General features: G+C 49.7%; 5 protein-coding genes across 5 annotated transcripts; 3 read left to right on the plus strand and 2 right to left on the minus strand.

The window, feature by feature from the left end:
• Positions 1-3,502: 3,502 nt before the first annotated feature.
• QC764_0017880 (uncharacterized protein) lies at positions 3,503-3,903 on the plus strand (the record flags this gene model as incomplete). The annotated part of the gene is made up of 2 exons (XM_062940015.1): positions 3,503-3,804; positions 3,894-3,903. The coding sequence occupies exons 1-2, from the start codon at positions 3,608-3,610 to the stop codon at positions 3,901-3,903; spliced, it is 207 nt and encodes a 68-aa protein (XP_062805785.1). The 5' UTR covers positions 3,503-3,607.
• Positions 3,904-4,173: 270 nt separating this feature from the next.
• QC764_115280 (uncharacterized protein) lies at positions 4,174-9,242 on the plus strand (the record flags this gene model as incomplete). Its single annotated transcript, XM_062942778.1, has 8 exons — positions 4,174-4,241; positions 4,309-4,543; positions 4,599-5,033; positions 5,098-6,318; positions 6,395-7,255; positions 7,323-8,101; positions 8,159-9,014; positions 9,066-9,242. 8 exons carry the CDS (start codon positions 4,174-4,176, stop codon positions 9,240-9,242), a joined length of 4,632 nt encoding a protein of 1,543 aa, XP_062805786.1.
• Positions 9,243-9,409: 167 nt separating this feature from the next.
• QC764_115300 (uncharacterized protein) lies at positions 9,410-10,075 on the minus strand (the record flags this gene model as incomplete). Its single annotated transcript, XM_062942779.1, has 1 exon — positions 9,410-10,075. One exon carries the CDS (start codon positions 10,073-10,075, stop codon positions 9,410-9,412), a length of 666 nt encoding a protein of 221 aa, XP_062805787.1.
• A 701-nt stretch (positions 10,076-10,776) lies between these two features.
• QC764_115310 (uncharacterized protein) lies at positions 10,777-11,823 on the plus strand (the record flags this gene model as incomplete). The annotated part of the gene is made up of 1 exon (XM_062942780.1): positions 10,777-11,823. The coding sequence occupies one exon, from the start codon at positions 10,777-10,779 to the stop codon at positions 11,821-11,823; it is 1,047 nt and encodes a 348-aa protein (XP_062805788.1).
• A 590-nt stretch (positions 11,824-12,413) lies between these two features.
• On the minus strand, positions 12,414-14,548 carry wis1 (MAP kinase kinase Wis1; the record flags this gene model as incomplete). The annotated part of the gene is given in 3 exon segments (XM_062942781.1): positions 12,414-12,824; positions 12,890-14,034; positions 14,047-14,548. 3 exon segments carry the CDS (start codon positions 14,546-14,548, stop codon positions 12,414-12,416), a joined length of 2,058 nt encoding a protein of 685 aa, XP_062805789.1.
• Between the last annotated feature and the right edge of the window lie 1,078 nt (positions 14,549-15,626).

Consider the following 15,626-nt stretch of genomic DNA (forward strand, 5'->3'; position numbering starts at 1 on the left):
ATCCTATAATACCTATATTTAAAGATCTCTTTCCTTGTATTCCGTCTTTAACCTTTTTAGGACTTCCTTTATTTCCTAGAACTTTATATTTTTTTATTCGGCGTACTAATTAAAGTTTTCCTCGGAGCTTACTACTTTACCTTACTAGTACCCGATAGTTATTACTTTTATAACCCTCGGTCCTTTTAATATAGTAATTAATACGATTTCCTTTTTCTATCCGAGCTATTTAAGTACCTTATAGTCCTTTTTAAAGTATCTTACCTTACTATAGTTAAAATATTTAAGGTTATCTTTACCTTAGCTCCGGCTTTATAGTCTCTATTACTATATAGCGTCGACCTTTATCGGTCCTACATATATAATACTAAAGTAATTAGTACTAAAGTATTTTCTCTTTTATTTATCGTTAAAACGGTTATTGCCGAAATATCCTTTATTATTATTATTACTATAGTAACCTTTACTACCTTTTTTCTCTATACGCCGTTAAAATTACTAATTGTCGATCCGAATAGCTATAGTAATATATTTATTAATAGTATTAGGCTTTAACTCCTTATATAACTTATCCTTTACCTTTTCCTTAAGGCCGTTATAAAAGAGCTATATTAACCCCTTATCGTTAATAATATTACGTAGGCTATCGATTTTAAATAGAACCGCGTAATTAGCCGCTAAACGCGTCTAGCGTAGATTTACGAGCCTCTTCTACGCGCGCCTTACCTTATCGTACTCCCTAAATACTTCCTTAAGCTTAGTCTTAAAGATACGATAGCTCTCGAAGTATTTTACGGTAATCTTCTTTTAATCCTCCGGCTCTTGTTTATAATAGTTATCGAGGATAGGCTTAAACTATACGAGAGCCCTATCCTTAAGTCTAGTAGCCGCGAAGATTACTTTTAACTTTTCGTTAATAAATTAGTTTAAATAATAACGAAAATAGGTTTTAAGCTAAATTAAAAATCCTCTAAGCTCTGCCTTTCCTCTTCTATAGCGCTCTAGTGCTAGGAACTTAACGGTTAACTTAGGTACGGTCGTGATAGCGATAATCTGCTTCTGGGTCTACTAAGCCTCTTCCTTAAGCTCCTTAAGGCGTTTAACGACCTATTCTATAGTAGTAAGTGCAGGTCTGGTGCTGGTGGAAGGTCCCTCGCCGCCTGGGCTAGGCGGGACGCCTCCTATCTAAATATTCTTAGGTCCGGCTATAGTAGTAAAAAGACGTCTTTAACTTATCCGTAATAGAGTTAAAGTGAGTATATAACGTGTGACGAACCCCTATCTAGAACCTCTGAAAGGGATATTGGTCGAAGGTACTTCTGAATAATCGTGGCTCGGTGTAGCTAAATAGTGCACAATAAGATATCTCAATGTAAACACTAGATACCGTAAATACAAGCTTGAATTGCATACTACAGAACTGTTTATCTACGCCGGCCAGTTCCTCCGTATATATAGACCCGTGGACCGTGGACCGTTGACTTACAGACGGTCCTCGGTCCGCTCCTGATTGGCCGATGCCGGACCGTGGACCGTGAGCCCCACCGCGGTCCCCGGTCCCCATCTTATTGGTCCGTTGCCCTTCTGGACCGTGAGCCCCGCTCGACGGCGCGGTCCAGTCTTGATTGGTCCCTCGTGGCCCCACTGTCTTCCAGAACCGTGACAATTTGGTTAGCGTATTTAGCGGGCGTTCGGGCCCGGGAACGCGCGTTTAGGCCCGGAAACGAAGTTACCCTCGGGAAGTAAATAAAGCACCGATGGCCTATAAGACCTCTGCCTCACACCCTATCCACTGTGGTATTTTTTAGTCTATAAGGTTCAATTAATATACTAGTTCACCACACTCATTAGTGCCTCACAAGCCTATATTACAATAATTCTCTTCTATATATTACAGGGCGCCGCCCCTGTAATCCTCCTTCCTTCAATGCCACGGCAACTGTCGAATGCTGCAGTCAAAGTCTTCTTCGCTTTCAGTGTACTGCGCCGATAGCTATTTAAGCCCATATTTACAGGCCTCAATAGCACCTATTTCAACATATATAATATATAATATTTTAGATTACTAGGGTTTCGTATATATCGAATATGAATCTAATAATATTTAAAAGATATAATAGAGCTTGGACGGAATCTAAAGCCTATAAAAAGAAAGGTAATATAGAACGCTACTCTCTACTTTATAGTATACTTAATACCGGTTAGCTAGGTCCAAAACGTATCGAAAAGTACTATAATATCGGTTAATATAAAAGATTTTTTCTCGAAATTAAAACGGTTAAATAGTTTTAACTCCTCGCTTAATTTAATACGAATCTACTATAACTAATTAAATATAATACTACTAGGTATAATATTTTATAGAATCCTTATCCTTAAAACATCGGTAACTAGTTTAGATCCTAATACACTTATTTTCGAAATATTTACCTATCTTAATCTCTATTTATATTTATTTGCTAGGTCTTTAATTCGCTATAATACTAAAACCTTTAAATCTACTATAAAAATAATACTTTTCTAGATCGAGATAGTACTTTTAACGATAGATATCGGTTATATAATCTCGGTTTTGAATTCTCTTAATGTAAGACGTTCTTACTATAAACTGACTCTCTCGTCGAGATAGGCACGCATAATGACTTTAGCTTCGTCTTTGTCTTTACAGAACTCCATCTAAGCTTCTGTCATATCGTAATCCGGCACTGCATCACGCCATTACCTAAGCACAGGCTCTGGCCTCAGTCAAGGTTGACAGTTAGAGGTTACTAACCATTTAAAGTCTTGCTATGCCCTAACTCCAGCTTCTTCTGTTTTGGAAGCAACAGGTACAAAAGCAGGAATAGGCTTTGATAAGTATTTTTCTAGAAGAAGCGAGGCCCTTGTGCGGCTGTCTACTGCATCAATAGGACTTTGGGCTTTTATAAGTCGAGGCATGTTCGCGATAATGTAGGTAAGGTAATAATATTTGGTGGTCATAGTGGTGGTGGTGGTGATGGTGATGGTGGTGACACACTAGGTAAGTTAACAGAAGAGGTAAAGAAATCTCCCAAGATCCCATTTTGCAAAACTTTATTTAAAGAAGTGGCGCTGGTATAACGGTGTTTTGAACGGTATACTACGCCGTTACAAGGAGGCACAGGATTTTACTTCTTAACAACAAGATCTTGAAGGTCCGTTTATGGGCATCTTCCTCTCTACTTTTTGAGCTTCGAAAACCTCAAATAATAACAATGTGAGAGCCGAACTAGTACTCAGGTGGGTGTCCACTGGGGAATCCTCGGTGTTGTATGTTTTTTGCTCTTTGTTTCTTTTTTATCTTACTTTTAATGTTATTTTTGAGTATATTGATAATCCTTTTCTGCTCAGGGATTGTGGAAGTGGTGTTTGTCGGTTGTTGAGGTTGGTGTTGTGGAGTCTGATTGGTCAGAAACAACACTTCTCAAGATAAACCTCCCAAGCACTGGGTTATCTCTCAGGATGTTCTTTCTTTCCTGGCTCGCTACTTCTCGTTCAGCCTCAATATCTTTGCGACGGCTGATGCGGTAGGTGACTTCAGAGCCTTGCGGCTTCTAAGGCAGAGCTTGAAGTGGCCAGGTCAGCAGCAATGGCCAAATTTCGGGCGACAGACCTGATTTTCCCGCGTTCTTTCCCCGTTCAGAGTTTCGGAGAAAAGTCTTCAGTTTGGTCTGTTCAAAGCCCAGAACTAATCGCGTACAAGACGGCCCTCAAAGAATTAAATGTGGAATTCCAGTCTTGTGGACAAAAGCTATCTGGACGAAGCTGCATCCGTCAATATTTAAGGTAGGTAGCTTGCAGGTCAGCGAGGATGGTGTATGGGACCTTGTGCTTACGTTGGACAGAACCGAGATAGGAAGCTGAACATGAAGCAGGCAGTTATAGTTGGTTGATGCAACCCATTGAGGCGTGCCGCCGTCTTGGCTTGCTGCTCGGGGACCATTGCGGCTCGGGGACCATTGCGGCTGAAAGCCCAATGTGTAGACATAAATCAAGATACCTACCTTATCTACGTTAACCGGGCCTTAAAATACCTACATTTACAAGGGCTAATCCTCATTCTTTGCTATATTTCCACATTCTCAGGGATAAAAGTTGACGTAGACATAGCGTACGCAAAGCTTCAAACTTGATACCTGACGTTGTTTACCTGAAATGGCCACCAAACCAACAATCGTCACAGAGGTCAACGTTCTTGTTGACCCTGAAGATGCCAACATAGAGTATGAAACCCCTCCGTTCATTTCAGTCTTGTTCAATAGGGAGATAGAGTATCTAACCCGAAAACAGCATCGTGGCAATCCCTGGCCTTGGTGCCAACCCAGTTAAGAGCTGGATGTGGGACGAGAAGGACGAAAAAAGCTTCAACTGGCTGAAGGATAAAGAGGGTATCAAGAAGGACTTTCCACAGGCCCGCATCATGCTCTACCACTACGCCTCGGCCTATCAGGGTACCTTCAAGGTTAGGCAATACATGAGCAATATTGCAGATACCATGCTTGTCAGCCTGAAGCAGCGGAGAGAAGTACGGTGATGTTTACCTCAGATGTTCCTTCCTGTCCACTGACCAAAATACCTAGGAGCCCAAGGAATGCCGCCGTCGGCCAATCGTATTGATTGGGCACAGCATGGGAGGTCTTGTGGCGGCCAAGGGTTTGACATTGGCCGAACAGCGCCGCGACAAATTTCCCGATGTGTACGAGGGAATTGTGGGAATCTTGACATTCGGTACACCTTTCGGTGGTGCTCCAGTTGCGGACATTGCCACAGAATGGACCAAGCTCAACGAGCACACAGGCAAGGCCATCACATCCAAGCTTCTTGACCTGCTGACGCCAGGGAACGAAAATTTGCGTGAGTTGAAGCATGATTTTGTACGATCTGCCATGAAGCTTGGCCAAAAAGTCGACCTCCATTGCTTCTGGGAGCAGAACGAGACACGCTGGGACAAGGTGATGGAGAAGTTGGCTCCTACTGACTTCCCTATCTCAACCCTGGAGAAGCTCAAGCTCAGAGTGAGTAATGGTACTTCGGTTGGGCCTGGAATGTAAGGGGTATAGGCTAACATCAGGCATCCAGGAATATCGGGAGTTCGTAGGCAGAGAGTCGGCCACTCTGCCTGGAGCATCCGAGACCGGGCTGACACGCACACACAGGGATCTTGTCCGTTTTGAAAGCTGCAAAGACTCACAGTACCAATTGGTGCGAGCAGCCTTGAAGAGTATTGTTCATAGCGCAGCGCGCAACGCCAAAGGTCGTTTCAACTGCATGCGCCAATTCAGCATCAAACCAGAAACACACAAAGCCGTGATTGATGCCCTCGACGGCGCTGACGTGCAAAAGAAGTTCAGATCACTCTCACAGCGGCTCGCTTCTGACTCATGGATCCTCTCAGAGCCGGAATTTCAGGATTGGATGGATAGCAAGAGCAAAACCGACGACTTTCTCTGGATTTACGGTGGGGAGGGGAAAGGGAAAACGCCTGCTGCCACAGCCGTGGTCAAAAGCGTCGAGTCGGCAATTTGCAAGGAGGAGATGGAATCCTCGGACCGGGCTCCAACTTTGTTGGCATACTTCTTCTGCGACCAAGTCCCTGACTTTTGCACGGCCGAGGATGTGGTCAAATCTCTGCTCCGGCAACTCTGCCTTCAACAAGACACTCTTGCCAATTATGCCAAACAGTTCATCTCCAGGGCCCCGAGCGAACATAGCGGCAGCAACGGCAGCAACGGCAGCTACAACAGCACCGCGCTCGGCATCGAGAACCTCTGCCAGAGTCTGCGAGACATGCTCACCGAGAGCACTATTGGAACTGTGTACTTCGTCATCTGCAACCTCCACGAGCTCCCAGAGGAGGAGGACTCAACCAAGAAGCTCTTATCCTTCGTGCAGTCGCTCATCGATTCACCTCAGCTCCAAGCTGACAAGCGCGTCCGTACCAAGTGGCTGTTCGCAACCAGGGACAGGATATCCATTCGAGGAGTGCTTGGATCAAGCGATGTGGTTCGCCAGATCAATCTCAACGATTCAGAAAAGTATGGAGACAAAGTTAAACTCGAACTGCAGCGACATGCCTGGAGCAAGGTCGACGGTCTGCGTGAGCAGAAAGGCTACAACAAGGCAATCACCTACTTCGCCGGCAGTGTTATTGGGAACCGTGCCGAGAGCACCAAGTGGATTGACGTGGCGATTGTGCAGCTAGCAGCGCTTCCGGCCGAGTCTAATGATATCAAGGTCCGGAAGATGCTAGAGCGTGTGCCGCAAGACTTTGCGACACTTTTGGATCATGCCTGGCGATCGGTGCGTTATTCCTAGAATGAAAATGACCATCAAATGCTGATTCGTCAACACACCTTAGATACTCAGACCAAACGAGGAAGGCCTCGATGCCATCAAGGAGCTCCTCCGCGCCCTTGTATTGACATACGAAGATCCCACGGAGAGTGAGCTGTTAGTGCTTGCCGGACTGCCAGCTAGTGAAGCAAAACACAAGGAGGAACTTTTCAAGACGATACAAAAGTGCAGACCCTTACTCACGCTTCGAAAGTCCGGTGACGAGGCTCGGATCGGCTTCGTCAACGCCGATGTCAAAAAGCACCTCCACAAGAACTCCAACAAGCTTCTCGATCTCCCCGAGGATGCCATTCAGCTCCAGCACGGAATTCTTGCCCTGCGATGCTTTTCGCATATCATGGATAACTTGACTGCAGCACTTCAGTCCACAATAGTTGCCAAGTCTCCTACGTCCAGCCAGAGTCAACAGACTCAACACCAGCCAGTTGCCATGCAAGGGCCCGTCACTGCTGCCGGTCCTGGTGCTTTCGGGGCTCCTGATATCGGTGATGATACTGAAGATGAAGAGATCGAGTTCGATTTCGATGATGATGAGAGTACCGACTTGGACTCAACTGCCCAAGCACCGGATACACCTCAGCAAGCACCAATTCTGCCGTATGCAACGAGATATTGGCTACAGCATGCGAGTGAGGCCACCAGAGATATCGCGGAAAGGCTCAGCTTGGAAAAGGCATTCTGGGAGCCAGACTCGGAGATTCGCCACTTGTGGCTGACGGAGTTTGAGAGGCTTACAGGCGCCTTTGACGGCTTGGTCGTCGATAAGCGCCTGAAAGCGCTACATGTGGCCGCATCGGTTGGGTTTCCTCGACTGGTCGCGTCGTTGCTCAAGGCAGGGTATGATAAGGAAGTGAACGAATACGATACGTATGACAACGCACCCGTAGGTTTTTCTTCGAACCCTCAACCTGCTCCAGTTCTTGGGAAAAAACGACTAACATAGCACACAGCTCCACCTGGCTGCCCTCTTCGGCAAGGCAGACATCATCGAGCAGCTGCTTGAGGTCAAGAGTGTCAAACTCGATGACGCCGGCAAAAACAGTTCAGCATGTACCCCTCTTTCGATGGCCGCCGCGCGCGGCAAGATTCTCGTGATGAAGAAGCTCATCAGTAAAGGGGCCAATGTCAATTCAATCGATGTTGACATAGGTCCAGTCATCAACGCGGCTATTCTGTCCGGCAACAGCGATGCGGTAAAGCTGCTGATCGAACACGAAGCCAAACTGAACTACCCAGAGCATGAACACGAGGCCTCTGACTGGCCGCCGCCTCTTGCGCTCTCAGCCCTGTTTTCGGACCTGTCCATGTTCCAAACCATTTTAGACGCCGGGAACGAGGTTCTGAGTGAGGAGGAGTATAGCAAGGCTCTCGTCCTCGCATCCAGATCCGGCCGCGTCGAGATTGTGTCTTTATTGTTCGAAAACGAGCATGGTCAGGACACCTTTCAGAAGTCCCTCCAGGCCGCTCTTGAGGAAGAAAACTGGGATGTCACCAAGCTTCTTTTGCGCCACTCGCAAGATATGCTGGACTGCAACGACGTCTTTGAGAAAGCCTCAACAAGCGTCGAAAGCCTCGAAGACGTGCTAGATGAAATATGGAGGCATAGGCAAGGCCAGATCAACCAGGAAATCCTCAACAAATGCCTATATACGGCCACCGATAACGAGAAGGAGAATACCGTCAAGGCTCTCTTGAGGATGGGTGCTGATCCAAACGCGGAAGGCACTTTGTAAGACACTATCATCTGCCCCTCGTTCCACGCCGATGCTAATAAGAAGCTACATAGATTTGGCAATGCGCTCACTGCTGCTGCAAATGACGGAGTCACCACGGATGATGGAAATGTGCCTATTGTGCAAGCCCTTCTCGAGGCCGGTGCTACTGTCACATCTGATTCCGGCTGGGCTCTTCAAGCCGCGGCCGAGCAAGGCCATCTAGCCGCTGTCAAGCTGCTCCTTGACTACGGAGCCGACATCAACCATTTCAGCGTCCAACACTCATCCGGCACCGCTCTTCAAGCAGCATGTGACTGCGGGCACGAAGAAGTCGTGGAGTATCTGCTCAGCAAAGGCGCAGACCCAAACAAAGGCGGCGGGCGATACGAGTATCCGATCATCGTGGCATCGATGCAGCCCAAAATTCTACCTCATCTTCTCGCCGCTCCGGGAATCGAACTCAATGTGGTTGGTGGACCAGGCCACGGGAGCCCGCTTGTTTACGCCGCGGCCTCGCTACCTGCTGAGTACATTGTACAGCTCATCCAGGCGGGTGCGGATGTAAACATGGTTGATTTAGATGGTGATACACCTCTCATGGCTGCGGCGTTGGTGGGTGACTATGAATGTGTGAAGCTGCTGCTGGAGCATGGGGCGGACATCATGACCATAAGCCCCAACAGGGGCACCGCTCTAGAAGTGGCGCTGGAAGAGGGGCACGACGAGTGCATAAAGCTACTGGCGAATAGAGCTGTCTTTATTCAGAGGCAATTGCAGATCTCTGCGGAGCGAGAGGAAGGGTTGGCATTGGAAATCATTGAGCAGGAGAGAGAGAACCGGCGCTACCTCCATCAGCAGCAGCAGCAACAACAACAACAACAACAACAACAACAACAACAACAACAACAACAACAACAACAACAACAACAACAACAACAACAACAACAACAACAACAACAACAACGGCAGCAGCAGCAGCGTATTGGTAGCGATTTTGGCCAGCAAGAACCCGAACTCGAGGACCAAATCGGCAGGCTGAGGCTACAGGACGACGATCACGATGTTGATGTGGACTCCTTGAGTCAGGGCGGCGATGGGAACCCTTACCCCACGACCGGTGAAGAAGAGGACTCTTATCAACAAGGAAGCTGGTAGTGGGATACGACTAAAGCAGCATGATGGCTGTGTCAAAACACTGGGCTTCTAGCCTAGATATGAGGCTGTCCCCAGGAGTAGCTACCAAAGAACAAGCTTCATGACCCCAGATCCCTCCGAAGTGCAATACAGTAACGGTAAAATCGGCCCATTAACCACGCAATACCCTACAATTCGAGCTCCTGTGCATAACGAATTCCCATAGCAAACATCCAGACCCTCGGATCAACAACAACGTCGTGTTGATCTCTCAGCTCATTGAGCTTGGTCTCCAACTCCCTCAATGGCACCTCCCACTCAACCGTAAACTCTCCCTTATCCAACCTCTGCTGCCCCTCTTCCTCCCCATTTTTATCTCTCGCACAAACAAAAACTGCGCTGAGCTTCGCAGCAATAGGCACCGGCTCCGAGGTCAACGGAGGGCTCGCTGGCCTAATCACCAAGCCTGTCTTGGTAGTTTCCTCTTCCAGCTCCCTCACAGCAGCCTGCTCTGCCGTCTCGGCCCTGCGGCGGCCTACAAAGCCAGCTGGGAACTCGATCGTGTCGGCTTCGTATTGGGGGCGGAACTGCTGAACCAGGATAGTGCACCACCTGCCCCGGGAGTCTCTGTAGATGTTGGGGACCAGCATCCCGACTGGCTGATGCAGGTCAGGGTAATTGCGGAGGAAGACAAAGTCCCGTTCTCGGATCACTTCGTCTTTGTCTCTTGGGTCGATGTAAGTGAGAACACCGAGGCCTTGGTACTTGCCACAGGCGATTGGCTTCTTCTCTATGATGTAGGGGGAGCTTGACTTGGGCAGTGTTGGTGTGGCCGGAGTTGCTGAGGATGCCATGATTTTTGATGGGTTGTGTGGTGCAGCTTGTGTCTGCCGGGATAGGTTGAAGGTGATATTAGACGTGGGACTTGACGAAATAGTGTGAGATATTCTGCCTATCCCATCTTTGATCTGTACTGAATTGGAGTAGGAAAGCTCGGAGGAGCGGGATAGGTCACCCTTTATCAACCCGAGGTGGGCTTACCTTAGTATGACCAGTCAATACACGATACAGTCATCCACCATCACCGAACAAGGCTAGGCATTGAAGCAGTGCCTGACAACCTAACATGGTAACACGAGTGATATAATTAACTTGCAGCCCCTAAGCATTATGTGCCGCACGACTTCACCCTTTTTCTCAGTGTAGCATTGATGTTTCTCCACGTTTGCGCCAAGCCAGCTGAGTGCCTGAAAAAGGCTGGCGCTTAGGTAGGAAGGTGAGGTACGGAGTAAGCAGCATGGATGCTGGGCTGGCAGCCGCTCATCTTTCTGAAGACGTGGACAGCCCGTTCCCCAACTCATATACATCGTCAGCTACACATTGTTTTGCTAAACTTCAACTTCATTCGCAGTTCATATCGTATCCTCCATGACCAACCCTTGACCCTGATCTCTGCCATCACAGCTCACACACCAAGGTGAGCGACGATGGGATGTTCACTTAACACTTAAATCTTACAACTTTCAAGCCAGAGCCGCAGCAAAGAGTCGCAGCCATGGCGCCCTTACCAGCATCGCCCTTTACGTGCAATATTCTAGAGACAAATCAGGAAAACGTTCAAGACGACGGGAACAGGCTTCTTGACCAGTTTCCTGCCTCGTATCGGGCTGATCCCGACGACTTGCGGGCCCCAGCTACCCCCGAGTTAGACCTCATCGCCCAGGAGATAAACGTCAAGAGGCTGCATGGGATCATCCACCTACTGTGGCTTGCAGGGCGGCCCGTCCCGCCTCGCCCTCTCCACTACCAGCTAGCCCTAGGGCGAGAGATCACCGTCATCGAACGAATGGAAGCCCACCTAGTCTGGGGCTCAGGCCGGATTTACCTCAAGCCCTTACCGCGCTACCTTCTAAACCCACACTTCTGGACCAGCTACCTCTCCTGCTCCCAATGCCTCCCCCGACAACCCCTAGAAGCTGGCCCATCCCCTTGCCCCCACCCCCGCCTTAAAAGCTGCGCCCTCGGATTCCTCCTCTCCTACATCGCCCTCATAGCCTACGAAAACGACTTCCTCATCGCCAAGGACAAACGCCTCATCCCATCAGAAATCACCTGGCCCCAATGGCGCCAGCTAGTCCGCGAAGTCCTCGCCGGCGACGGTGCCAACCGTTTGTACGCCCACGTCAACCCCCGATTCATCTACGGCGAGCTGAGGCTCAACAGGCTGAACCTCATCTTCTTCGCCCTCCAGGGTCCCCTCTCCACCGGGTTCGTAGCCACCTGGAATTCCTACGGGGCTTTCTACCGCGACAACTCGGCCTGGATCATCACCGTCATAGCTTACATCGTCCTCGTCCTGTCTGCCGCCCAGGTCGGTCTTTCGACGACCCGGCTGGCCGAGAGCGACGCTTTCCAGGACGCGTCGTACGGCTTCACTATATTTTCATTGGTCGTTCCGCTCTTTGCTCTCGCTATGCTCGTCGGTTTGTCGGCTGTTTTGTGGGCGTACAATGTGGTGAGGACGAGGCGGTTCGAGGCCAAAAGATCAAAAACTCTCGGGAGGGCCTGGCGAGGGGAGAAGACAGAGTCGCAACAACGATAGGAAACAGTATATGCAGCAACAGTGAAAGATAAATCGAGAGTACTTCCCTAGTTCCAAATGTATCGTGTGCAATCATCCTATCAACATCTATTTCTTCTTCAACACTACTCTCAACAAACAAAACTAATCATACATATATCAAATCCACGCACAAGAATGTACCATCAATCTTGTAAACACATTCAGACAGACATTCAAAGACAGAGAAAGAAAAGGTATGAAAATATAGAAAATAGAAATTCTCTCCGTATATGCTCTGATCATTTCTATTCCCCTTCCCCTCAAGAAACCAGCTTCCATGCTTTCCATGCACACACGCAAGAAAAAGAAAAAGAAAAAAAACTCCAGTCATCCCCACACTCCCAGAACCAAAGATCAAGAACCATTGCCGCTCCCCCTTTCTTTGACTTTGAAGTGGTGACAAATAATGCCCAACAATAGTGTTATGCAAGGGTAAAAAGCTTTCCTCCAGCAAAAAAATTGAATCTCTCACAGAGAAAAAGAGAAGGGAAGTGAAGACAAGAAAGATAAAAAGTACAATCGAACCGAAAAAAAGGGGGCTGTTTGTTACTCGCACTGAATAACCCGACTCAAGCGCCAGTCATTGGACTGCCCGCAGGACTCACCGCATCAAGCGGTGCAGCGTGCAAAGCCGGCTTGTTTGCCAAATCACCCAGCAGCCCGTTCTTCTTGCGGTCCAAAACACTATTCACCCACTCGGCCACCTCATAGTCCCCTTGTCCTATGTGACCTGAGGGGGTGGCAATGCTCATCGCACCCGCTGCGTCCGCCAGTTCGTCATCCGCGGCCGCATCTTCGGCTTCGGCATCCTCTGTGATGGTCTCGGGCTTGCCGAGGGCCTTGATCCAGGGATGTTGGAGGAGCATGGGGTAGGTGTGACGTTTGGCAGGAATCTTGTTGAGACAACAGCGGACAAAGTCTTTGGCAGAGGCGGAATAGCCCTCGTCGGGGAGGTCTGGCGGATCTCCCTCCACAATGGCCTGAGTTAGGATGTTAGTGTCAGATGCTGGCACCAGAATAGCTTGGGGTTCGATCAATAACTTACACTGAGCTGGCTGAAGATGGTGCTCGAGATCTCGGGCGGATAGGGGTATCTTCCCATGGCACATTCGATAATGGTCAAGCCCAAGCTCCAGATATCACTCTGGACATTGTACGAGCCATCCGCAGCACCAGCCATCGCGCCTCCGCTGATACGTTCCGGAGCCATGTAGCTCTGGCAGCCAATGTTGGTCTTGGCGATACTTGCCACAAGGTTGCCCGAGACACCAAAATCGCAAATTTTGACTTGTCCGTTGGTGTTGACTAGAATATTTGTAGGCTTGACGTCGCGATGGATGATGTTGTGGTCGTCCTTGAGGCTTTTGAGACCCATAATCGTGGCATAGGTAATTTTCCGTAGGACATTCTCGGGAATACCGCCAGCATATATCTTGTCGATACTGCCACCGTCCATATATTCGATACACATATAGACGGCACCTTCTTGGTAGAAGGCACCATAGAAATCGATGATGTACGGGGAAACACACTCGTGGAGAATAACCAGCTCCTTGAGAATGGTCGTAAACTTGGCTTCGTCCAGCTCGAGTCGGATCTCTTTCATAGCCATGACAACACCAGAGGTGGTCCGCCCGCTATTTGAGGTTGGACTTAATGGCGACTCGGCGGAGGCGTCCTCCTCGGACAGAGAGGATTGGCGGGAAAGCGGCTTGAAATGGGACAAGCCTTGCCCAAAGCGTGGTGCTTTTGGTCGGGCATGGCGCACCTTGTACACAGTGCCGTAGTTGCCCTTGCCGAGTTCATCCATGACGTCGATTTCGTCCAAAGAGATGGAAAAGGTCTGCCCGCCGGCGAAGTTGACACCCGTGCGGGTAATCGTCGCCGCCCCTTCGAAGGTGATCCAACCCTTATCCGCGTCGATGTAATTCTTGAAGTCCATAAGCTTCGAGCTGTGCTTTTCTCCGTTCAAAGACGGCCGTTTTGGCCCGTCACCCTGGTTCATATCCGACAGCTTGGGTGTACCGGCTGGCGAAGGGGTCCCTGACTCTGATATATTCCCCATCTTCATGGCCCTCCTCTCGCTCAAGCTTAGAGGCTTCCTTGGACCAGTCCCTGGCACAGCCGGAGCTGACTTGGCAAAGCCAGGGGGTAAGGGTCGGGCCATGCCACCGGGGAGCTTGAGCCCGCCTGATAAGCCACCCGACATCGGTCCTCCCATCGGTCCTCCCATCGGTCCCCCCATCGGCCCTCCCATCTGCGCTCCCATCGGCCCTCCTGATATTGACCCTCCCATGCCTCCCATGTTCAGACTCATGCCGCCCATAGGGGAAGCGCCAGCATTGGCCCGGGCCATACCCATGCGTTGCTCTTGTAATGCGCGTGCTCTTGCCATGATGTCCATGGGCAGGCTGTTGGCACTTGGTGGCGGTCTCCTAGCATTGTTGAGAATGCCAGCGACACTCGAGGTCGGGTTCATGTGCGCGCTGCCCTGAGGATCGGAAACCGTTCTGAGAGAGGGTACACGGCGGGGTGGGTCGCTGGAAGGCGATCCAAAGCCCGGCTGGGCATCAGAACTCGAACTGGGGGGGTCAAGAGGTGTGCTGGCTTCCGAGGACTCGTCAATGGAAGCGGGTGAGGTCGGACTACTCATGGCAAACTCGTCTGGAGTCACCGGGTCCGATCGGGGGTTGTCGTCCGCCATGGTGGCAGGTTCGGTGTGGTGGGTGTTGATTGCGATGATGAAGCAGTCTACCAGGTACCGAGCATTGGGCTACTGTAGGTGGCGGGGTATATGCTGGTTGAGGGTGAAGCTCAGGGAGTCAAGGTTGAAATGTGTGGTTGAGGTTGCACTAGGAACCGGAGAAAGAGAGGAATTGTTGATATGAGGGAGGACAGGCGTGGGCGGGCGATGGGGAAGTGGGATCGAGATCTTGAAATGCCCACTCAGGTAGTGCTGGCCTGGTGGTGCCAATGACCAAGCCAAGCAGTTATAGGTCCTCGGTACCTTGGGCAGCAAAGCGATTGGCCACTGATAGGCACAAGGGCTGCAGGTGTGTGTCTCCGCAGCGAGGCCGCGCACTGAGGATTGTGAATGAATTGCTAGTGACCTGCGAGTCGCTTGAAACCGAGTTCCGGGTGTGATGTTAGGAGTGGCAGGTATCTTTTTGGCGGGACTGATGGAAAGTTTTGAGGGGCGTTGTGTCTGGCTGGGCAGGGCGATTTGCTCCGCGGAGAGTGCCCCTCCTTGGTCCCCGCTGTGTTGTTTGACTTTGGTTCGCTGCCAAGAATCCAAGCTCAGCGACCTCCAGAGCCCCACCGCTGGCAAATCCGGGCACTGGCCAGCTCCAAAAACCATGGAATGGCCGGCTCCATCTTCTTCGCCTGTTTGCGCAGAAGAAGAAGGACGTCAAGCTCTAGTGCTCTAGTGTGGATTTCAAGAGGCGGTATACGAGAAATTGCAACTTGGTCTGGGACAAGCGTCGCCTGTCCGTCCCCGTCACTGTGCAGCTTCGTCAAATGCCCTGAATGCTGGAGCGGCATCAAATCAAAAAGAAAAAAAAAACAGGGGATATGTGACCTCTGATGGAAAGGCAAGCTATGACGTCGAGGTGTGGCTGGTGAATTGCATCAGATAACGTGGCAGGCCACCGACGTTGACAAGGCGGTTACAGCCAAGGAAGCCCAAGGCAAGAAGATCTTCATCTGTACAAGCCACACCAAGCTCAAACTGGCGGTCCCTGCCTGAAAGACCATCACGAGGGTCTGCAAAGGAGCACAGA

Source organism: Podospora pseudoanserina, chromosome 1, assembly GCF_035222485.1.
Source record: "Podospora pseudoanserina strain CBS 124.78 chromosome 1, whole genome shotgun sequence".
NCBI classification, from domain to species: Eukaryota; Fungi; Ascomycota; class Sordariomycetes; order Sordariales; family Podosporaceae; genus Podospora; species Podospora pseudoanserina.